Source organism: Sapajus apella, unplaced genomic scaffold (assembly GCF_009761245.1).
Source record: "Sapajus apella isolate SASKATOON/1434 unplaced genomic scaffold, GSC_monkey_1.0 scaffold44, whole genome shotgun sequence".
Taxonomy (NCBI): Eukaryota; Metazoa; Chordata; class Mammalia; order Primates; family Cebidae; genus Sapajus; species Sapajus apella.
The window spans coordinates 2,528,161-2,553,320 of NW_022436984.1; the positions used below are offsets into that span (position 1 = coordinate 2,528,161).

Genomic DNA, 25,160 nt, shown 5'->3' on the forward strand with positions numbered 1-25,160 from the left:
TTTAGTAGGAACGGGGTTTCACCGTGTTGACCAGGATGATCTCAATGTCTTGATCTCGTGACCCACCCGCCTCGGCCTCCCAAAGTGCTGGGATTATAGGCGCAAGCCACCGTGCCCGGCCGGCATTACTATTTTAAGTCCCATAAAACAGGCCAGGCATGGTGGCTCATGCCTATAATCCCAGCACTTTGGGAGGTCAAGGCAGGAGGATTGCTTGAACCTAGCAGTTTAGACCAGTGTGGAAAACATGACAAAACCCCATCTCTACAAAAAAAACAAAAAAACACAAAAATTAGCTGGGCATTGTGGCATGTGCCTGTAGTCCAACTACTTGGGAGGCTGAGGTGGGAGGATTGCTTGAGCCTGGCAGACTGAGGCTGCAATGAGCCATGATCATGCCACCGTACTCCAGCCTGGGTGACGGAATGAGAATCTATCTTTAAAAAAACAAAACAAAACAAACAAACAAACAAAAACCTTTATTACGCATCAACAGCAGAAAAAAATAACCAAAAACCTATAAAACATCCATATTTAAACAGTAACCTAATCATCTGTCACTGTTTATCTGTAAAATATGAATAACTTGAAAGATAAGTGAAAAACATATAAAATTTTCAAAACAATGTATGGTATGTGTTAAATGCTAAATAACTGGTACCTATGAATAATAAGTCCTATTTGTTTGTTTCTAAAATGCATTCCCCGAACTTTTTTTTTTTTTTTTTTGAGACAGAGTTTCACTCTGTCTTAGCTGACTGTCTTAGCACGATCTTAGCTGACTGCAACCTTCGCCTCCTGGGTTCAAGCAATTATCCTGCTTCAGCTTCCCAAATAGCTGGGATTACAGGTGCCTGCCACCACACCCAGCTAATTTTTGTATTTTTTAGTAGAGACAGGGTTTTGCCATGTTGGCCAGGCTAGTCTTGACCTCCTGACCTCAGGTGATCTGCCTGCCTTGTCCTCCCAAAGTGCTGGGATTACAGGCGTAAACCACTGCCTGACCTCCAAACACTGATTTATGTAGTAACACTGAACAATTATTATGTTCTTTCAAGCTGGTTAAAAAAACTCTGAAGGGAATAAAATAGATTCAAGAGCTGTTACATCTTTTGTTACAATTTTTAAGGTGATTATATCATTCTTAAGTTTCCTCCCATTATTTACTGTAACCCAGATTTCCTTATTATTTTGTAAGACATATATAAGCCATTATAACATGTATTTAAAATGGACAGATACATAAAATTTATCTTTAAATGCATATTTTATATTTCAGTAGTCAATGACCATCAATCAAACAAAGGAAAAAAAACTAATTTCTTGAAGAAAGACAAATCTATGGAGTGGTTTACAGGAAGTGAAGAATGAGATGGCTCAACTAAACCAGTCTGGAATCATTTACTACAAAATGTCAAACTAACTGCAAGACAAGTGTCAAATGGGATGTTTAAGCAGTTTTGCCATGTTGTACATCTTTATTTTGTTATTTTCAAAATTATATGTAAAAGTTATATAAGTCATAGTAATAGCTAAAAATACCAATCTATGAAAGTAGTAATTTTCAATGTAAAGTTCTATTTTGATACTTTTCCATCTTCAAGTCAGTTGCTGTCATCTGGAGTACTCAGTTAAGTTGTGGTTTGACCTTCCTCAACTTGACAAGGAAAGCTAATTTAAGAGAAGAAAAACGTAAAGTCATTATATTAATTAGAAGAAAAAACACCATTTAATATGGTCTGAAAACATTACTCACCTGTATGACCAGCTTGCCAGTGTACTGGTCTAGCAATATAGGGAAATGATCCATATGGAAAATCAGAATGTGATTCTTCTGTTGTAAAAAATATATGTACTATAAGCTACATAAAATATTTTATAATGTTTTCATAAAAACTGTTAAAATATGAATTACTCTCTTATAATAAAGTTTTTTCTCTCATAGCTACTTTGCCAGTTACTATACAGAAACAATTTGTCAATGATTATATAATAAATATAGATGATTTTATAACCAAATGGATAAGCCCATATTATAAATCAATGGATACTTGAAAACATGTTCATGGCCTAAAAATCTCTATATACAAGGAAGACCTAAACTTAGTTCTTTCAAGAATTCCAGCAGCATCTTAGAAGTTGCTTTTTGGAATATTAGCTATTTGCCTGTCAGGTCCTATTAAATTCATTCCCTTCAGTAATAATCACTTATCTAAATTTAAAACATCCTTAGCATATTTAAATTATTTCACAAGTCAAGCTCCTTGTGACAAGTAAAATATGAATACTATAAAAAGCTCAATCCTAGGCCTGGTGCAGTGGCTCACACCTGTAATCCCAGCACTTTAGGAGGGCAAGGCGGGTGGATCACCTGAGGTCAGGCGTTCAAGATCAGTCTGACCAACAAGGCAAAACCCCGTCTCTACTAAAAATACAAAAATTAGCTGGGTGTGGTGCGCGCCTGTAGTCCCAGCTACTCAGGGGGCTGAGGCAGAAGAATTGCTTGAACCCAGGAAGTGGACGTTTCAGTGAGCTGAGATCGTGCCACTGACTCCATCCTGGTGACAGAGTGAGACTCTGTCTCAAAAAAAAAAAAAAAAAAAAAAAAACCCCACAAAAAAACCCACAAACAAAACTCAATTCTTCAAAGGTATGAGTTTTATGTAAAAGGCAGGAAAAGTCATTTTTCTGTCCCTTATATATTTTAGCAGAATAAAAATATCACACTTCAATTTCTATAGAAAATCACTGAGGAATATTTTCATAACCTATTCATCAGGATACTCAGGAGCTCATTCTCCATTTATTACTGCATGCATAAAGTAAAACTGAAGCTCACCATCGTCATCCTCTTCAAACAGCTCACCTTCAACTCCAATTTTCTCTTGAGAATGTAGTTGTGCATTTGTGTTGATTCCAGGTTCTACTCTTTGAGCTAAAATTCCATTTTTCTGTTTTGCAAGGCAAACCAACCAATCTCTGACAATGACCTCACTTATCTTTTCACACGAAAGAGCAAGTTCACAGATGCGAATTCCATCTAAAAGTTCAATAACCTGTGTGATGCTTTCAGAAAAGTGAAAAATGTACTTTACATTTCTACTAAAATAATAACATTACATTTATTTAACTTCCCTATACCCTGTGTCCAAATTTAAATGCTATAGTTAAATTAAGGCAGGAGAGGGTTTAAATATGCAAGTTGGAAGGCAAAATAAGTACTTTCACAGATTTCCAAGTAAACGAATACAGAGACTATAACATTACTGATCAATCACATTATACTTTTAAAACTTTTCTCCCAGATTATCAGAAGAAAATATGCATCTTATATTACTATTTATGTAAAGAATGATTTAAACAGTAACATAGGGTCGGGTGTGGTGGCTCAGACCCATAATGCCAGAACTTTGGGAGGCTGAGGCGGATCACTTGAGGTCAGGAGTTTGAGACCAGCCTGGCCAAAAGGGCGAAACCCTGTCTCTACTAAAAATACAAAAATTAGCCAGGCGTGGTGGCACGTGTCTGTAATTTCAGCTACTCCGGAGACTGAGGCAAGAGAATCATCTGAACCTGGGAGGCAGAGGTTGCAGCAAGCCGAGATCACAACACTACACTCCAGTCTGGGTGACAAAGCAAAACTCCGTATCAGAAAAAATAAAATAATTAATCCAAAAAATTAAAAATAAGCAGTAATATAAACGAACTTGGGACTTGTCATTTTATAACAGTTTTAAAAGATGCCACATACACTTTATTCAGTTACAAAGGAATATTTTGGCTAGGCACAGTGGCTCATGCCTGTAATCCCAGCACTTTGGGAGGCGGATGGGCAGATCACCTGAGGTCAGGAGTTTGAGACCAGCCTGGCCAACATGGTGAAACCCCATCTCTACTAAAAATACAAAAATTTAGCTGGGTGTGGTGGTGGGCGCCTATAATCCCAGCTACTCGGGAGGCTGAGGAAGGATAATTGCTTGAACCCAAGAGGCAGAGGCTGCAGTGAGCCGAGATAATACCACTGCATACTACAGCCTGGGTGACAGAGTAAGACTCCGTCTCCAAAAAAAAAAGAATATCTTAGTTTGGTACTTCAGCAAAAGTGCATTTAAAAGTCACATTGCAAAGAAAAACAGTTCTGTTACTCACTTTGCTAGATATACAGCACATACACCACCATGCTTAAGATGTGGGTAAAAAACAGGCAAAGCAACATGAGGATTTAACATATCCAAAGCTACCTGTGTGGGGGAAAAAGAGAACTGAATCAGTCTGATTCTGTTTAACTAAAGCATAAATTTTCTTACTGTGGTGAAATGACACACTTTTGGAAAGCAATTACTCAAAATTATTTCATTTTTTAGAATGTTGTATTATTAACTATCATTTTACCATTCCCAAAAGGATATGTTAGTTATTATACAGCTGTGCCAAGTGGCTCATGCCTATAATCCCAATACTTTGGGAGGCTGAGGCAAGAGGATCCATTTGAGGCCGAGTTTGAGACCAGCCCAGGCAAAATAGTGAGACCCTGACTCTACCAAAAAAAAAAAAAAAAAAAATTAGCTGGGTGCCGTGGCGGAGCCCACAGTCCCAGCTACTCAGGAAGCTGAGACAGGAGGGTCACTGGAGCCCAGGAGTTCGAGGCTATAGTGACTTATGACTGTCCCATCACACTCCACCCTGGGCAAGAGTGAGATCCTGTCTCAGGGAAGAAAAAACAATTTGTCATAGTACTTCATACTGAAAAATCAAAATGATATGTCTTATACCTGGCAATATTAATATGGAAATATTCATTTGGCTATGTATGTATATATGAATATAACCAAAGAAAGATTCCTGTATTCCTGTATTATCAATATTGAGAAGTGTAAAACATGCCATTATAACATAAAAAGTTAAAACATTTAAGATAATGTGAATTTATATATTTGTGAATATATATTTGGTTTTTCTTTTTTGTTTTTTTGAGATGGAGTCTTGCTTTGTTGCCCAGGCTGAAGTGCAGTAGCACGATCTTGGCTTACTTGAACCTCCACCTCCCAGGTTCAAGCATTTCTCCTGACTCAGCCTCCTGAGTGGCTGGGATTGCAGGCTCCCACTACCAAGCCTGGCTAATTTTTGTATTTTTAGTAGAGATGGGGTTTCACCATGTTGGCCAGGCTGGTTTCGAACTCCTGACCTCAGGTGATCCGCCCACCTTGGCCTCCCAGAGTACTGGAATTACAGGCATGAGCCACCACACCCAGCCCAGAAGTATATTTTAGGAAGATTAATCTAGAGATGAGGGGAATGGATTAGAAGAGGGAAGGCCCAGGAGGTGAGATGGCAGCTAGGAGAAGAATTAAGTAGACAAAGGGAGCAATTAAAAAAAAAATGGTGGGAATGTAAAAATAAATTGATGTTTAACATATGCCTTTTGATCTTTGATCAAACACCTACCCACAAGCAGTACTGTTACCAATGTGCAATTTTTAGAAATGTTCTTAAGGAAATTATTCATGATCTAGCTTCTATTTAACAGTTCTGTATTATATTTATGAACACCAAGTATAATTCTTTGGCCCTAACAGTATATAACTCTCCCCCAGAGGCCGACACCCTCCTCCTTCTCTATTCCCTCATATTGAGTAATCATCTGGCACTATTATTCAAGAGAGATTAACTGAATAAATCTAAAAAGGCGTATTCTTTTTAGATCAGGAATGGTTCAGCAGGCTTCTACAAAGCTTCAATGATATCATTAAAATCCTTTGTTGTGTTTCATGCTCATCAAGCAAAATTCTGACGACCAACTTAATCTCCCAGGTACTTCTGACATTCCTATGGATGACCTAACAGAGCCTTTTCCCTCTTATTAAGCTGTAACACGCAACCCAAAGATGAGAAAAAAGAACTGAGGTCTTTGTGTCCAGTAAGCTGTACCACTAAAACTATAGGCTTTAGTTATATCAGAGCTAGAAGTCAGTGTTGATAAAAATCATTTTCGTGGCTAGGCACAGTGGTTCACACCTGTAATCCCAGCACTTTGGGAGACTGAGGCAGGCAGATTACCTGAGGTTAGGAGTTCAAGACCAGCCTGGTCAACAAGGTAAAACCCCATCTCTACTAAAAATACAAAAATTAGCTGGCCATGGTGGCATGCATCTGTAATCCCAGCTACTTGGGAGGCTGAGGCAGGATAATTGCTTGAACCTGGGAGGCGGAGGTTGCAGTGAGAAGAGACTGTGCCACTGTATCCAGTCTGAGCAAGAATGAGACTCTGTCTCCCAAAAAAAAAAAAAAAAAAAAAAGATTTTCTCTCCTCTTTGAACTTTGCTTCATTTCTCACCAAAATAGTCCACCACCCTTCCAGGGGCCAATGAAGGAAAGCAAGGAAGACTCCTGACCAAGGCTTCAGTCCATAGTGTAAAGCTAAGAACTGTGAAGTGGCATCACTAAAGACAGGGCAACTTACACTGGAATTCTGAAACTCTGAAGCCAGCAAATACCTCCATGTGTCAGATCTCCACCATGTTTGATCACAGCTTGCCATCTATCTTTTTTTTTCCTTTTTGAGATGAAGTTTCACCCTTGTGGCTTAGGCTGGAAAGCAACGGCACAATCTCGGTTCACTGCAACCTCCGCCTCCTGGGTTCAAGCGATTCTCCTGCCTCAGCTTTCCGAGTAGCTGGGATTACAGGCATGTGCCACCACGCCCAGCTAATTTTGTATTTTTAGTAGAGAATGTTGGTCAGGGTGGTCTTGAACCTCCGACCTCAGGTGATCCACCTGCCTCGGCCTCCCAAAGTGTGGGATTACAGGTGTGAGCCACCACGCCTGGCCTCTTGTCATCTATCTTTTTACCTTCATCTACTCTACTTCTTTTCCCTAAGTCAACCTCCTGCTATTTCTCTTCCTCACAATCTCTCTGCTCCACTTTCTGGAGCTTTGTTCACGACAAACACCTCTGTCCTCAACATCTTCAATGAACACACTGCCCTTACATCCTGACTTTACCTGTCTAAAGCCTTCTGCCTATTTCCTGTCAAATGGAACCTACTTATTTCCCCAAAATCTCACAATTCAGGTGAGGTGCTGGGTTCAATATGCTTCCAATGCTGCTTCCAGAGTACGATTTCTTTTTCTTTTTTTTCTGAAACTGATATCATAGGAGCCATGAAGTACAATTTCTTTATCCTGGGAAGGCTGAGGTTCATGGTGCTCAACTTGCCTTTGGTCGTAGTTTTTGGTCGTTATCCCACATTTATTGATAATTCTATCACCCAACTTGCTAACTTAGTATGTCTCTCTGCCCCAAATTCCACCATGAGATTAAAAGGCATGAAACAAAAATATTCTTTCCATCCCTAGAGACAGACATGAAGCAAATGAAAGAAGACCTTTGCCCATACAAAAGAAGCCTGACCCCTATTTTCTTTGCAGTTAAAGTAATAACACAGGACCCATGTTAGAAAACTTACTGCGTCAAATGTTAAAGATTTTATGTCTTCAGCCGCTCTTGAGAAATCCTTATGAATAAAATCCACATTGTCTGGCCACTCTTCTACATGACTTAATTTCCATGAATCACGCCAGTGTTTGTAATTCTTCTTAGCCAGATTATGGTGGTCTTTTCGTACCTCAAAACTTATGACTCGTCCTTGTGATCCAACTTAAGTAAAAAATAATTTGATATTTCATAGTATTAATCATTTTATTAAAAAGTGTCAAAAATTTATTTTGCAAAGGTACTACATGTACGTTGAAAAAAAAATTCAAATAGTTCAGTGTTACGAGTCTTCCTCCCATCCCTGATCCCCAATTAATCTCCCTCTTCAGAGGCAACCACATTACCAGTTATTTACCCCTCCCATGATGGTCACTGCCCATACAAGCATGCGAGTATCTCTCTCTGTTTTTAATACACATTGTGGTGTATTATACACACTGTCTTGTACCTTCCTTCTTACTTACTAGTGTCATTTCAGCCATTCTAGATGTACTGCATTCTTTTTTTAAACATTTGCATTCTTTTTAACAGCCATTATATTCCAGGGTATGGCTATGATGAACATTTAGCTTGTTTCTAGTCATATGCTAATACAACAATACTACAATGAAAATTCTTGTACCTAAGTCTTTGTATCAAGCCAGTATATCTCTACAGGATAAAGTCCTAAAAATGGAATTGCTGGCTCAAGGGGTATGTGAAGCTATTCATATAATATTAAATTGTCCTCCACATAAGTGGTATCAACTTATATGCCAACCAGCAATGCATTAGAATGCCTATATCTCTATACTCTTCCTGACAAAGAGTTATTGAACTTTTTATCTGTGTCAATCTAAAAAGTGAATAAAGTTTACATTTTTAATGTAGATTTTTGAGTTTTGTTTCATTTTTTCTTGAGACAAGGTCTCACGCAGTCACCCAGGTTAGAGTGTGGTAGTGGAATCACAGCTCACTGCAAGCTCTGCCTCCCAAGCTCAAGCAATCCTCCCACGTCAGCCTCCTGGGGAGCTGGGACAACAGGTATGCCCCACCACACCCAGCTAATTTTTTTATATTTTTGGTAGAGATAGGTTTTCGTCATGTAGCCTGGGCTGGTCTCAAACTCATAAGCTCAAGCAATCTGCCTGCCTCGGCCTCCCAAAGTGCTGGGATTACAGACATGAGCCACCACAGTCAGCCTTTTAATGTAGTTTTTAACTTGCATTTCTTTATTATGGGAGGGGACATAAGGAGGCGTCTGTGGGGCAGGGACACTCCTTACCTTGATCTGGGTAATAAGTACATGAGTGGTCACTATACAAAGATTCATTGAGGTATACACTTATGATCTGCACACTTTTCTGTAGCTATGTTATATTCCAATAAAAAGTATACTTAAGAAAAAAGCAGCAGCATTAGAGAGCATGGAGGAAACAAGACAGAGCAAAGAAAACGGAGGGAGGATTAGAAAGAGACTGACTGGAAGGGCCGGACACGGTGGCTCATACTGTAATCCCAGTACTTTGGGAGGCCAAGGTGGGCAGATCACAAGGTCAGGAGTTTGAGACCAGCCTGACCAACATGGTGAAACCCGTCTCTACTAAAAATACAAAAACTTAGCCAGGCGTGGTGGTATACACCTGTAATTCCAGCTACTCAGGAGGCTGAGGGAGGAGGAGAATCACTTGAACCCGGGAGGTGGAGGTTGCCATGAGCCGAGATTGTGCCACTGCACTCCAGCCTGAATAACAGAGGGAGACTTCATTTAAAAAAAAAAAAAAAAGAAAAGAGAGAGACTGACTGGAATAAATGTACAAAATGGAAAGAAAGACAGTTGCGGCCGGGCGTGGTGGCTCACGCCTGTAATCCAAGCACTTTGGAGGCCAAGGCGGGCAGATCACCTGAGGTCAGGAGTTCAAGACCAGCCTGACCAACATGGTAAAACCCCATCTTAATAATAATAATAAAAAAAAACAGTTGCTTACATTCAGTTTTTAGGAGAATGCTATCTCAGTATTAGGTATTTTCCCAAATATCCTTATAACTTTCTGTTATTATGAATGAATAAATTGAATATTTTCTTTGTTATCGAGATTCAGCTCAATCCAATCTCTTACCTGCTTTGGATAAAAATAAGCTCATTCCACCAGAGCCTGAGCCAGCTTCCAAAACAGTATCACCTGGGTTGATATCCATCATTGAGAGAATCATATTAATATCCTATGATTGAAAACAGTATGGGTGACTCAGAGACCAATAAATATGTACTAAGCACCTTATCTTACACTGGGGAAAATGAAGAAGGGAGTGAAAAACAAATTAGGCTCTGGACCTGCCTACAGAGGGTATATTTTGCTTAACGAAATGAGAGATCCAAGAATCAATTAACAAATAATGCAACACTTCAGAATAATACCAAAATTACAGACAATAAGTTCAGGAAGCGCTCAGAGGAAGGAGAAAGCAGCAGGACGGCCAAATTTAAAGACAAAGAGTAGACAATTTATGGGAACAACCACAAGGTAAAAACAGCTTTAAACAGAGCAGATGTAGAATGAGCCCAGTTTGTTCATCTCAGGAGAGATAGGGAGAGAACTAAATGCCAGTACAAGGCATTAGAACTCAGCCCTGTAAGCAAATGGGATATGTCACTGAGGTGATATAAATGGCATTTTATGAGAATTAATCTGGCAGAAGAAATATAGGATCTACTGGAGAAAAATCAAGAGGCAGGAAGACCTCTTGATTTTTCAAGTTAAGAATATACTATATAAGGCCGGGCGCGGTGGCTCAAGCCTGTAATCCCAGCACTTTGGGAGGCCGAGGCGGGTGGATCACGAGGTCAAGAGATCGAGACCATCCTGGTCAACATGGTGAAACCCCGTCTCTACTAAAAATACAAAAAATTAGCTGGGCATGGTGGCGCGTGCCTGTAATCCCAGCGACTCAGGAGGCTGAGGCAGGAGAATCGCCTGAACCCAGGAGGCGGAGGTTGCGGTGAGCCGAGATCGCGCCATTGCACTCCAGCCTGGGTAACAAGAGTGAAACTCCGTCTCCAAAAAAAAAAAAAAAAAAAAAAAAAAAAAAAAAAAGAATATACTATATAATCTCTGCATAAAATTATGTACTTCCTATTTATTTGTATATTTATTTATGAGACGGAGTCTTGCTCTGTCGCCCAGGCTGGAGTACAGTGGAGTGTTCTCAGCTCACTGCAACCTCCAATTCCTGGGTTCAAGCGATTCTCCTGCCTCAGCCTCCTGAGTAGCTGGGATTACAGGCACCTGCCACCACGCCTGGCTAATTTTTGTATTTTGACTGGAGATGGGGTTTCACCATGTTGGCCAGGCTGGTCTCGAACTCCTGACTTCAGGTGATCTGCCCGCCTCACACTCCCAAAGTGCTGGGATTACAGGTATGAGCCACCGTGCCTGGCCAAATGATGAACCTCTAATTTAGAATGAAGACACTATATAGCAGTGGTCCCCACCTTTTTGGCACTAGGGACTCGTTTCGTGGAAGACAATTTTTCCACAGATGAAGATTGTTCCACCTCAGATCATCAGGCATTAGTTTGTCATAAGAAGTGTGCAACCCAGATCCCTCTCGTGTGCAGTTCACAACAGAGTTTGCACTCCTATGAGAATGTAATTCCATGGCTGATCTGACAAGAGATGGAGCTTAGGTGGTAATGCTGACTACCCACTGCTAACCTGCTGTGTGGCCCAGTTCCCTGTTACAGGCCACGCACTGGTACCAATCCTCCACCTAGGGGTAAGGGAGCCTTGCTATATAAGAAAAAAAAAAGAGACTATGCTAGAAGTAGATCAGAGGACCCGTTTGCCAAACATAATTGGAAGAATTGTTTTTGTTAACACAACAGGAATATCATGGATGACAGTAATAACAGCTGTTTTTTAAATTAAAAAAAAATTTTTTTTGAGACAGAGTCTAACTCTGTTGCCCAGGCTAGAGTGCAATGGTGCGGTCTTGGCTTACTGCAACCTCCACCTCCTGGGTTTAAGCGATTCTCCTGCCTCAGCCTCCTGAGTAGCTGGGACTGTAGGCACATGTCACCACGCCCGGCTAATTTTTTACATTTTTAGATAGAGACGGGGTTTTACCATGTTAGCCAGGCTGGTCTCAATTACCTGACCTCGTGATCCACCCACCTCAGCCTCCCAAAATGCCGGGACTACAGGCGTGAGGCACTGTGCCCAGCCTAAAATTTATTTTAAAAATGATTTTGATGACAGGGTCTCGCTCTGCTGTCCAGACTGGAGTGCAGCGGTGCAACAGTAGCTCGCTGCATCCTCGAACTTCTGGGCTCAAGCAATTCTCCCACCTCAGCCTCCCAAGTAGCTGACACCACAGGTATTTACCACCATGCCGGTCTAATTTTAAAATTTTTACTTTTTATAGAGATGGGGATCTGCTATATTGGCCAGGTTAGTCCTGAACTCACAGCCTCCAGCAATCCTCCTGCCTTGGCCTCACAAAGCACTGATAGTATAGGTGTGAGTGACTACACCTACCCCCCAACATTTTTTTTGAGACAGGGGCTTACACTGTTGCCCAGGTTGGAGTGCAGTGGCAAGATCATGGCTCACTGCAGCCTCAAACTCCTGGGCTCAAGCGATCCTCCCGTATCAGCCTCCTGTGTAGCTAGGACAACAGGTGTGTGCCATCACACTGGCTAATTTTTTATTTTTTCTAAAGACAAGGTCTTCCTATGTTGCCCCGGCTGGTCTCAAACTTTCAGGTTCAAATTATCATCCTGCCTCAGCCTCCCAAAATGCTGAGATTACAAGCGTGAACCATTGCACTCAGCCTCTGGTCATATTTTTAATACTAAGATGGGATTACAGGGTGATCAGTTTTTAAAAATCAGTACAGGTATTCTCTTAAGCATTTCAAAGTTGTAAAAGTTGAAGTTAAAACTATCTGCAGCCTATTTGGAGGCCACAAAGAGAAGTCAGCACCTAGCAAATTCAGTACTTAAATTCTTCCTTAGAGTTGAATTTTATCTGTGACAAATGGAAAGGCAGAAAGTACATTAAAGATGTATATTTATAACTTCATGAAATATAACTAATCTCTCTTGATTTTGTCTAACGGGGAGAAAGCAGACATGGGGAAGCAAGATAAAATTACAGAAGTCTTTTAGTTTTCTTCAAGAGCTATGATACCATGGCCAGGAGCAGTCGTTCTCACCTGTAATCCCAGCACCCTCAAGGGAGGATCCTTTGAGCCTAGAGAAGTTTGAGACCAGTCTGAGCAAATTAGGGCGACCCTAACTCTACAAAAAAATATATTTTTTGATTAGCTAGGCATAGTGACATGCACCTGTGCTCCCAGCTACTCAGGAGGCTGAGGTGGGAAGACTGCTTGAGGCCAGGAGGTCAAGGCTACACAGTAAGAGGTGATTGAGCCACTACACACAGCCTGGGTGACACAGCGAGACCCTGTCTTTAAAGACAAAAAAGCTTATGATACCTCAGCCACCTAAGTTTTCTTAGTCCCTGGGTACACCTTTTAAAATACAGACTGGATTCCTACTCAGAACCTTCTAATGGTCCTTCACTACAAACGGAAAAAAATAATCCAACCACACCTCATACTGGGTCCCTCACCTGACCCACTCAGGCACAAGAAGAATGCTGCAGTATTCCTCCCTTTGCAAGAACAATTCTGTTCCTCGATCTTTACAAGGCAAGCTCTTCCTTATTTAGGTTTCCTATCAAATGTACCTCCTTAGCAACCATCTCTACTCACCTGACATAATTTTGTTCCTACCCCAGGTCACCCAAAACGATGTGATTGTTAATGTTATTTGTCTTCGTGACACTTAATACTACTGAAAATGACCTTATTCTTTCATTTGTTTGTTGTCACCCCTTCGAGAGTGTAAGGTCTACGTTGAGAGCAAGGACTGCAGTTCAACACTATACCTCCCTAAATAGTGCCTGGAATATGGAAGGCAGTCAATTATTTGCTGAATAAATAATAAATGAATCCTGATCTGGAGAAGGAGGGAGAGTTGTGTTACACAGGAACATTCTACTCAAGGACTGTAACTATGACTAAGGATTGAAACAAACTGCTAGCAATAGATGATTATCATAAACTTCAAACTAGGGCTGGGCACGGTGGCTCTCGCCTGTAATCCCAGCACTTTGGGAGACTGAGGTGGGCGGATCACTTGAAATCAGGAGTTGGAGACCAGCCTAGGCAAGATGGAGAAACCCTGTCTCTACAAAAATTAGCCCGGTGTGGTGGCACACGCCTATAGTCCTAGGTACTCAGGAGGCTGTGGTGGGAGAATTGCTTGAACCCGGGAGGCAGAGATTGCAGTGAGCCAAGATCAAGACACTGCACTCCAGCCTGTATGACAGTGAGAACCTGTCTCAAAAAAGACTGAAAGTAGGCTCTAGGCAGTTAACTTTTTAATAAAGAATAGTCATTTTATGTTTAGTGTTGACTGTTAGCTATTTTAATACAAAACTCTATTTCTTCCCTAACAAGAAAAGCACCATAACGTATCTATTGTTGATAAAATACACTCTCGTAACATGCCTTACTGAATATGATTAAAATATCACCATAATAGCGTTACAAAATTGTTCTCTAAGAGTTCAGCATTCTCTTGAGTCCTGAGTAACGGGGAACAAAATTAGTGCTTATTATGTACCTACTGAGTTCACATCACACTAACAGAAAGTTGAGATATTACCCCCATTTTACAAATAAGGGAATCGAGACTCCCAGTTAAAATTAAAATCTAGGTGTTTGCTAATTCTAATTTTCATCGTGATATGTAAAAGTTATATCCATTGGTTTATTTTAAAAGGTTAAGTATAATTTAAAAAATCCAAACGTTCTGAGATGTCCTTTGAGTACACTGATCAGGACTGAGTACTGCATCTGTCTTTGCTCCTCCTGGAACCAATACACACCTTACCTCCATCGCATTACCTTTGGGTACGTTATGGCAGCCCCTCTTTTCATCAATAATATATAGTCTTCTAATGCTGGCCTCCTCAGTATGAACTGCTTACCGGAGGAACTCCTCAGTATCTGGCCAGGGAACTTCCCCACGATCTTGCTGAACGGGACTGCCCCCCAGTTACTATTTAAGAGTCCGACGTTGCTCAACCTAAATAATTTCTTAAATTGTGTGTCTCTCTCCCCAGTCTCAGCTAAAATCAGTTCCCCAGCCTGAAAGGGTCTCTCTCTGGAAGCTGAACAAGAAGGGGAGACACAAGGCTCTTCGACCTCGGCAGCGCACTGGGCCTGCGAGAGCATCGAGGGATCTTCCGATCCCTGGTGTGCAGGACCCCACCGGCCCTGGTCTCCGCTCGAGTCCTCGCGCTCTTGAGGGGATGACTCTTCCCGCGGCGTCGGAAGTCTGAGGCTTTCCACTGACGAAAGACATCCAGTCCCAATGTCCGAGATGGTCAGAGGGAGGGATGGGCAACAGTCTGCTCCTGGGGCTTTCCTCTGTGCCGCCTCGTGCTCTCTTTCTCTATCTCTCAGATCTCTAGGCGAGGACCTGCAACAGAGTGACCGAGTTCCCTTGAAGGGCTCTTGCCCCAGGCCGCGCAGGAATGAATTGGTTCCGAGACCCTGCCGCAGGGATAGCAAGACGGGACCGCAACGCCCCGCCATCAGCATACTGTTTCGCGCAGGCGCCGTCGCAGACGAGTGACGCAGGCCCCCGCGCGACCACTCCTTTCCCCGTCGCGCGCACGGCGCAGCAGCCCGAGGCTCCTACAGTTGCGCAGGGCTCTACAGCTCCGCGACTGCGCCTGCGTCGCGAAGGGAGCGGTCCGCCTAGTCGAGCAGGGGCGGGGGGAGTTGCGGGGGGCGCGGGAGTCGCGGGTTAGTGACCATTCAAGGAGTAAGTCCTCGTGCTCAGGCGCCCGTGTTCCCTTTGGGAATGTGGGCAGAGAGAAGAATTTACCGCTAACAGACGTCCTCCCGGTTCGCTCTGGGACCGGAAGATTGAGAGACAAAACTTGCCAAAGCGCTGTGCAAACTTGTGAAGTCCCAGGCTTAGCTCGCTGTGTTCTTGAACACGGAAGTTACCTAGTCACCCCCAAGATGTTTGAGTAGGGCTAACCCCGACATGCATTTGACAGACGGCGTGGGACGGGCTACTCGCTGACCGGCTCTCCTCTCCCAGTTGACCGGGACATCCCCCAGCCCCAAGTCCTTTTAGACGGGGCAGTGAACACCTGCCGGTCCCCTCACCCACCCCTCACACTCGAGTCCGGGAAGGTCGATTCGAGTATTCACTATGTGCTTATGTAATAGATGTTTTTATTATTAAAATATAACTAGTTTACCTCCCAAAACTAAATAGAAGCGGCTTAAAATGGAAACAGATACTTTTGGAGTCCAAAGTTATTTAACATTAAAAATATCACTAGCTTCCCAGCATTTTGGAAGGTCTAGGCAGGCGGATCACTTGATGTCAGGTGTTCGAGTCCAGCCTGGCCAACATGGTGAAAGCCCGTCTCTACTAAAAATACAAAAATTAGCTGAGCGTGGTGGCTTGCGCCTGTAATCTCAGCTACTCGGGAGACTGAGGCAGGAGAATCGCTTGAACCCAGGAGGCAGACGTTGTAGTGAGCCAAGATCACACCATTGCACTCCAGCCTCGGCAACAGAGAATCCATCCCGCGGGGGAAAAAATTAGTCTGGAGCGATGGTGCATGCCTGTAATACCAGCTACAAGAGAGGCTGAGGGACGAGAATAGCTTGAAACCTGGAGGCGGAGTTTGCAGTTAGCCAAGATGGAACCACCTTTGCACTCCAGCCTGTGTGGCACAGCAAAACTCTGTCTCAAAAAAAAAAAAAAAAAAAAAAAAAAAAAAATTCACTAGCCTCTTTGCTGGACATTGGTTTACTGGGCAAAAGTTTATGGAGAGTCTGTTACAATTCAGTAGCAAAGCCACTTTATGAGTAAAAGAACTAGCCCAGGGAAATTAAATAATTTGGGCAAACAGGCATGTTGGCTCACACCTGTAACCCCAACACTTTGGGAGGCCTAGGCCGACGGATTGCTTGATCCCAGGAGTTCAAGGTCCGCCTGTGCAATATAGGGAGATTGCCATCTACAAAAAAAAAAGATAAATAATAATAATAAGTTGGTCAAGATCCATAGCTGACTAGTGGCATGGCAGAGTTTCCTATTTGGGTAGTCTGGTTCAGCAGCCCATGCCCTTTGTACTGTAACACGGTTTGGAAAGACTGGTCAACAGTACAGTTGAACTTAAATTCCAAATATATATATATTCATTACATTGCACTCCAGCCTGAGCGACTATATATATAGTTGTGTGTGTGTGTGTTTTTTTTTTTTTTGAGATGGAGTCTCCCTCTGTTGCTCAGGCTGGAGTGCAGTGGTGCCATCTGGGCTCACGGCAACTTCTGCCTCCCGGTTCAAGCTATTCTCCTGCCTTAGCCTCCCGAGTAGCTGGGATTACAGGCGCCCGCAACCACACCTGGCTAATTTTTGTATTTTTAGTAGAGACAGGGTTTCACCATGTTGGCCAGGTTGGCCTCAAACTCCTAACCTCGTGATCTTGTGATCTGCCCTCCTCGGCCTCCCAAAGTGTCCATGGTGCCCAGTCATTATTAGTTTCTAAGACATAAATACTTTCTAATTGGTACTGTCTAGAACATCAGCCACCATAAACTCCATCAACAGGATTTCTCCCTTCTTTTTTTTCTTTCCTTTCTTTCTTTTTTTGAGACAGAGTCTCACTCTGTTGCCCAGGATGGAGTGCAGTGGCATGATCTCGGCTTACTGCAACCTTTGCCTCCCCGCTTCAAGCAATTCTCCTGTCTCAGTCTCCCGAGTAGCTGGAAGTACAGGTATGCACCACCATGCCCAGCTAACTTTTGTATTTTTAGTAGAGATGGGGTTTCACCATATTGGCCAGGCTAGTCTCAAACTCTTGACCTCAGGTGATCCACCCACCTCAGCCTCCCAAAGTGCTCCAATTACAGGTGTGCATCACCGCACTGGGCCAGATTTCTCCCTTCTAATTCGAAAATGAATAAAGAAACTGCTCCCTCCACACCCCAACTGCATGTCTCACTTTAGGAAAAGTTCTCATGACCAATGTTTTCTAGAGTCGTTGGCTTTTCTCACTACTTTTTCTTGTGATAGGCTTTCTATAACCAAAAAGTCATTTTTGGTTATAAAATTCTTGAAATTAAGGAGATTATCACTGCCAAATATGGGTCTGAGCCGGAATCTCCTGAACCCTGAGCCCTATGGTGGTTTTAAAATTTATCATACCTACTTTATTATTTCTTTTTTTTTTTTAATAAGCTTATGGCACCGGGTCCTACTTTATTATTTCTTAAGTATTATCGGATGATACTTAGCTGTTATTTCAAAGGAGCAGGAATTGGAAAAAAGAAGATACACTAACAAAATATGGGAATTAAATTTACATATCTTTGATTTTTAAAATAAACTATAAATGGAAAATGACATCACTTTCCATTGTTTGAATAACTGCCACAATGTTATAAGTATTTTGTTTTATACACATCTAATGAAATGCATTAGTATATTTTGGAAAATAATATTTATTCATAATTTCAATGCTCTGAAAGCATTTAAGTCAAAAAAGAAGTCACTATGTATGCCTATTTCTGGCTGTTCTTTCCTTGTGTTTTCCCTGTGAAATTGTCAACCTGCACTCTGAAACTATTATCTTGAAGATGAATTAGTGATAAATCATCAAGTTATTGTTTATTTATTTATTTATTTATTTTTGAGACTGATTTTGCTCTTGTTGCCCAGTCTGGAGGGCAATGGAACAATCTCAGCTTGCTGCAACCTCTGTTTCCATGGTTCAGGCGATTCTCCTGCCTCAGCCTCCCGAGTAGCTGGGATTACGGACGTGGGCCACCACAGCTGGCTAATTTTTGTATTTTTAGTAGAGATGGGGTTTCGCCATGTTGCCCAGGCTGGTCTTGAACTCGACCTCAGGTGATTTGCCCACCTTGGCCTCCCAGAGTGCTGGGGTTATAGGCGTGAGTTACCGCACCTGGCCCAAGCTTACATTATAAGGCTAAGAAAGATACTGCTGCAGCCGGGCAGGGTGGCCCTGACCCTGTGGATGCAGTTCCAAAAGTTCTTTTTTAAATTCCTAAAGTTTCAGAATCATTTGAGCTTGCTATGGACACACTTCATAGTACCCCTATGTTACTATATATGCCAGTGTTAAAACAGGAGGTTTAAAATAAGCAATAATAACACATCAATTATAAAGAAGCAGCAGAATTTGAGGTATTTTCATCCTGTCATACTGTGGCTGTTTGGTGTTTTTATTTGCAGTTAAAATATTTTAACCATAGAGACTTCTGTAAGTTACCTAGCGACTCAAAGAAACAAAGGCATAGACAGTATTACAATTACTAAAATTTTTGAGAAACAGGATTTGTATGAATCTGACAAATTTATCTTTAAAACTTTTCTTAACTATTTGTATATATGTTGTTTAATGTAAAATAAATTGTTGAATGGGCGCGTGGCTCACACCTGTAAACCCAGCACTTTGGGAGGACGAGGCAGGTGGATCACCTGAGGTCAGGAGTTTGAGACCAGCCTGGCCAATATGGTGAAACCCTGTCTATACTAAAAAAAAAAAATACTCACGACGCTCTTACAATCTACCATTTAGCCAGGCATGGTGGTGGGCACTTGTAATCCCAGGTACTCAGGAGGCCGAGGCACAAGAATCACTTGAACCTGGGAGGCGGAGGTTGCAGTGAGCCAAGATGATCTACCCGCCTGCGTCTCCCAAAGTGCTGGGATTACATCTGTAAGCCACCGCACCTGGCCGTGGCTAACTTTTATTTATTTATTTTTCTTGTAGAGAAGAGGTCTCACTATATTGTAAAAATGTTTCAATATAATTAAAAAATATTAACCCACTTTTTTGTGCTATGATATCTATTATTAATTTATGTTTTTTTTTAACTGGCAGGGCTTCAAATGTGAAATTTAATAAAAGAACATTACAATGTGTTTCTTTCATGATCTTTATTATTATTTGTTTCATGTTGTGATTATTACTAAAAATATTTTTGCTTTATAGAAAAAGAGGTTGATTTAAAAAAAGATGACCCACTCAGGTATTGAGTGTGCTAGCTACCACTGGTATGAGTGGCTCGGGAACAGGCTCTTTTAATGCAGGGTGGGAAATGAAATGATTGCAATGTACATAGTGCTGACTCAGACAATTATTCCCTAAGCAGGTGGGGCTTGTGGTTGGGGGGGCATCAAAAAAGACTTTCTTGTAATTTTTGTGTTGATACAATCTCAAAAGCTGCATAAAGGCCTCCCATACCTGCTTTCCACATTCACCATCTGTTTACATTTTCATCCCTTTGCTTTTTCATTCTTTCTCTCTTGCTTTCCTTCTCCTTCTCCCTCTCCCACTCCGTCTTTCTCTATGCACACAACACACACATGAACATTTTTTCTGAACCATTTGAAAGTAGATTAGAGATATGGCATCCCTTTACCCCTAAATACTTCAGTGAGTATATCCTAAGAACAAGAACATGTTCCCACCTAACACAGTACAGATCAATGCATTAAGGATATTTAACATTGTTATCATGCTATTATTTAATCTACAGGCCACATTCAAATTTTGTCATTTTGCCTAATAATATCTTCCACAGTTTTTTCCAGCCTAGGATCCAATCCAGGTTGACACATTTCATTTAGTTGTCATGCCTCTTTAGCCTTCTTTAACCCGGAAAAAACAGCTCCTCAGCCTTGCTTTATTTTCTTCACCTTGACAGTTTTGAAAAGTACACATCAGTTATTCCATAGAATTCTCCTCGCTTTGGGTTGTCTGATGTTTCTTCCTGATTAGATTTGGATTATACATTTTTGGTAGAAATATCACCGAAGCCTGGGCACAGTGGCACACGCCTGCAATCCCAGCACTTTGGGAGGCTAAGGTGGGTGGATCACTTGAGCTCAGGACTTTGAGATCAGCCTGAGCAACATGGTGAAACCCTGTCTCTACTAGAAATACAAAAATTAGCCAGTTTTGGTGGCACATGCCTGTAGTTCCAGCCACTTGGGAAGCTGAGGTGGGAGGATCACTGGAGCCCAAGAGGTTGAGGCTGCACTCCAGCCTGGGTGACAGAGTGAGACTCTGTCTTAAAATAATAATAATAGGCTGGGTGCAGTGGCTCATGCCTGTAATTCCAGCACTTCGGGAAGCTGAGGTGGGCAGATCACCTGAGGTGGGGAGTTTGAGACCATCCTGACTAACATGGAGAAAACCAGTCTCTACTAAAAGTACAAAATTAGTTAGGGGTGGCGGCGCATGCCTGTGATCCCAGCTACTTGGGAGGCTGAGGCAGAAGAATCGCTTGAAACCGGGAGGTGGAGGTTGCAGTGAGCTGAGATCGTGCCACTGCACTCCAGCGTGGACAACAAGAGGGAAACTGTGAAAGAAAGAAAAGAAGGGAAGAGAAGAGAGGGGAGGGGGGGGGAGGGGAGGGGAGGGAGGGGAGGAAGGAAGGATGGGAAGGAAGGAGGGAAGGAAGGAGAAAGACTGACTACTGAAGTTTTTCTTTCTAAGACGTCATATCAGGAGTCATGTTACCAGTTTGTACCTATATTGGTGATGTTAACTTTCATTGCTTAGTTAAGTCAGACTAATTCTAGTATCTGCACTGTAAACTTACTATTTTAACTTTGTAAATTAATAAGTTATTTATGGGAAGATACATTGAGACTAGTTTTACACTCACTGATGATTCTGTATAATTAGCACTCTACTATAAAAAATGATCTTAGGAAAGATTTTCCTTTTTTTCTTAAGCTTCATTGAGGTTAATTTATATACAATAAAAATTAACAATTGTAAAATTTTAATAAAATTTAGACTTTTAGCAAGTGAAAAATCCAGTGATTTTTAGCAATTTAATAAAATTGTGCAATCATTACCACAAACCAATTTTATTTTATTATTTTTAATTTTTTTTGAGACAAAGTCTCCCTCTGTCCCTCAGGCTACAGTGCATGGCATGATCATAACTCACTGCAGCCTTGAACTCCTGGGCTCAAGGGATCCTTCTGTCTCAGCCTCTTGAGCAGCTCGGACTACAGGAGTGTGCCACCACACATGGATAATTTTTTATTTTTGATAGAAATAGAGTCTCACTACATTGCCCAGGCTGGTCTCAAACTCCTGGCCTCAAGTGATCCTCCTGCCTTGGCCTCTTAAACTATTGGAATTACAGGTCTGAGCCACCCCAGCTGGCCACAGTCCAGTTTTTGAACATTTCTATCATCCTAAAAAGCTTTCTCATGCCTGTTTGCACTTTATCTTCATTCCCACCCAGCCCCAGGCAATTAGTCACCTGTTTTCTACCTCTAGAAATGTGCCCTTTCTGAACATTTCATATAAATAGAATTGTACGATATGTAGTTGTTTTGCATCTAATTTCTTTTACTTAGCATAAGATTCTTGAGCTACATCCATGTTGTAGCATATATCGATATTTCATTCATTTTTACTGCTGAATAATTATATTTTTGAGACAGAGTCTTGCTCTGTTGCCCAGGCTGGAGTGCAGTGGCACCATCTCAGCTCACTGCATCCTCCACCTCCTGGGTTGAAGCTGTTCTCATGCCTCAGCCTCCCCAGCAGCTGGGATTACAGGCGTGCACCACCACACTCAGCTAAGTTTTGTATTTTTAGTAGAAACGGTTTTCACCATGTTGGCCAGGGTGGTCTCGATCTCCTGATCTCAGGTGACCCGCCCGCCTGGGCCTCCCAAAGGGCTGGGGTTATAGGCGTGAGCCGCCTTGCCCAGCTTCTTGCTGAATAATATTTTATTGTTTGGATATATCATATTTTGTTTATCCATTCACTAGTTGATAGACGTATGGATTGTTGACCGTTTTTTTGCTATAGAAATAATATTCCTGTAGGGATTCATGTATAGGTTTTTGTGTGAACATATGTTTTCATTTCTCTTGGGTAGATACTTAGAAGCAGAATTGCTGGGTTGCATGGGAAGTTTATGTTTAATTTTTAAAAAGAAACTACCAAAGTATTCTCCAAAGAGGCTCTACCTTTTCACGTTTCCCTAAGCAATGGCTAAGGGTTCCAGTTTCTTCACATCCTCACCAACACTTGTTATTGTCCGTCTTTTATTATAGCCATATTAGTGGGCATGAAATTATATCTCATTAATGTTTTTATTTGCATTTGCTCAATGGCTAATTATGTTGAGCATTTTTTCATGTGCTTACTAACTATTCATATATGTTTGGTGAAATGTCTATTCAAGTCTTTTGCTGATTTTTAAACTGACTGTTGACTTTCTTATTTATTTATATATTCTTTGCATGTGGTTATCAACTGGCCCAGTGCCATTTATCAAAAAGACTATTCTTGGCCGGGCACAGTGGCTCGTGCTTGTAATCCCAGCCCTTTGGGAAGCTGAGGAGGGCAGGTCACTTGAAGTCAAGAGTTTGAGACCAGCCTGGCCAACATGGCGAAACCCCATCTCTACTAAAAATACAAAAATTAGCTGGGTATGGTGGTGCACTCCTGTAATCCCAGCTGCTGAGGCAGGAGAATCGCTTGAACCCAGGAGGCAGAGGTTGCAGTGAGCTGACATTACACCATTGCACTCCAGCCTGAGCGACAGAGTGAGAGTCTGTTTAAAAAAAAAAAAAAAGGTGGGCAGATCACGAGGTCAGGAGATCGAGACCAGCCTCGCCAACATGGTGAAACCCCCATCTCTACTGAAAACACAAAAATTAGCTGGGCGTGGTGGTGGGGGCCTGTAGTCCCAGCTACTCAGGAGGTTGTGGCAGGAGAATCACTTAAACTCGGGAGGTAGAGGTTGCAGAGAGCTGAGATTGTGCCACTGCCCTCCAGCCTGAGCAACAGAGCAAGACTCCATCTCAAAAAAAAAAAAAAAAAAAAAAAAAAAAAAAAAAAAAAGCAGCAGCAAGTCAGGTCAGGGTCTAGAATGTGATATGTGATGCTTGAGGTAATCCACAGTGAGTGATGCTGGGAAGGTTGGCAGGGACCAGATTACAGATAGTTTTATAATCCACGTGTACTAAGTGGTGTAGATTTTTCCTGTACATGCCAGCAAGGTTGGGAAGGAAGTGCCTAAATTAGAGAGAGATGACATGGTTACATTCAGAATTTGCGAAGACCATACCTAATTAAAAGCAGTAGTGGCAGCTTAGGTAAGAGATGTAAAGGCTGAAATAAGAACAGAGGTGATAGAATTGGATGGACGTAAGGAAATGAAATGGGGAATTACTTTATTTATTTTTTTGAACAGGAGTTTCACTCTTATTGCCTAGGCTGGAGGGCAATGGCAGGATCTCAGCTCACTACAACCTCCACCTTGAATGGGGAATTATTTTATTTATTTATTTATTTATTTATTTTTGAGACAAGAGTTTTGCTCTTGTCGCCCAGGCTGGAGTGCAGTGGTGTGCGATCTCAGCTCACTGCAACCTCTGCCTCCGGGTTTAGGCGATTCTCCTGCCTCAGCCTCCCGAGTAGCTGGGACTACAGGCACACACCACCACACCCAGCTAATTTTTTGTATTTTTAGTAGAGACGGGATTTCACCATGTTGGCCAGGATGGTCTCCATCTCTTGACCTTGTGATCCAACCGCCTCAGCCTCTCAAGTGCGGGGATTACAGGCATGAGCCACTGTGCCTGGCCGGGAATTATTTAAAAGATAAAATAGAACTGATGGTTTATCCAATGTGTGTATGTGTTTGGGTAGGTGTGAGATGTGGGGCTGAGGAATAGACAGGACTGACTCCTGGCCTTTTGCAGTGCTAACTGGACATCTGGTGGTAGCACTGACTGGCTCTAAGAACACAAAAGAATGAGCAGAATTAGGTTCAGCTGCACAACCTAATATATAGTACTTGGAGAAGGAAGTTCATTTTCTCTTATCTAAAAGAAGTGCAGGCATGGTGACTCACACCTGTAATTCTAGCATTTTGGGAGGCTGAAGCAGAGGATTGCTTGAGCCCAGGAGTTCGAGACCAGCCTAGGCACAATAGTAAGACTCTCCCCTACCCCCACAACATTCCTACAAAAAATAAAAAATTAGCCAGGAGTGGTGGTGCACACCTGTAGTTCCAGCTACTCAGGAGGCTGAGGTGGGTGGATTGCTTGAGTCCATGAGGTTGAGAGTGCAGAGAGCCACAAACACACCACTACACTACGACCTGGGAAGCACAGTGAGACCCGATCTCAAAAACAAAAAACAAAAAAGTCCGAAGGAATTGGTCCAGGGCACATGTAATGCTTCTGGGTTTCTAGGACCTTCAGTCTTACAGCTCCGCCATTCTCAGCGCGTTATTTTCTCCTCAAAGCCCAATATGAATGTTCCAGTTCTGGCTATCACATTTGAGTTCCACTGCTTAAAAATGAAAAAGCAGTGAAGAAAAACATACAGTTTCATTTTAGGAATATTATTCTATAGGCCCATCTCACATAAGCTCACCTTATCTCAAAAAAGTTTGGACAGGGTGGGCGTGGTGGCTCACACCTGTAATCCTAGCACATTGGGAGGCTGAGGAGGGTGGATGACTTGAGGGCAGGAGTTCGAGACCAGCTTGGCCAACACGG

General features: G+C 42.1%; 2 protein-coding genes across 3 annotated transcripts in view; one reads left to right on the plus strand and one right to left on the minus strand.

Moving 5' to 3' along the window:
- The window catches only part of SPDYA (speedy/RINGO cell cycle regulator family member A), a 41,686-nt gene extending 39,667 nt beyond the window's left edge, over positions 1–2,019 (plus strand). The window contains exon 6 of the mRNA XM_032301374.1: positions 1,280–2,019. Coding sequence (XP_032157265.1) covers positions 1,280–1,371 — 92 coding nt within the window. The 3' untranslated portion in view covers positions 1,372–2,019. The remainder of the gene's footprint in view (positions 1–1,279) is intronic.
- Positions 1,249–15,184, minus strand: TRMT61B (tRNA methyltransferase 61B). 2 transcript variants are annotated; one of them, XM_032301372.1, is made up of 7 exons: positions 14,453–15,184; positions 9,595–9,697; positions 7,467–7,657; positions 4,150–4,241; positions 2,840–3,066; positions 1,757–1,834; positions 1,249–1,671 (listed from the first exon to the last, which is right to left on the minus strand). In XM_032301372.1, the coding sequence occupies exons 1-7, from the start codon at positions 15,149–15,151 to the stop codon at positions 1,628–1,630; spliced, it is 1,434 nt and encodes a 477-aa protein (XP_032157263.1). In that variant the 5' UTR covers positions 15,152–15,184; the 3' UTR covers positions 1,249–1,627. The 2 variants fall into 2 exon arrangements, with proteins under 2 accessions (XP_032157263.1, XP_032157264.1); XM_032301373.1 differs by having other exon boundaries at positions 1,443–1,671; positions 2,867–3,066.
- Between the last annotated feature and the right edge of the window lie 9,976 nt (positions 15,185–25,160).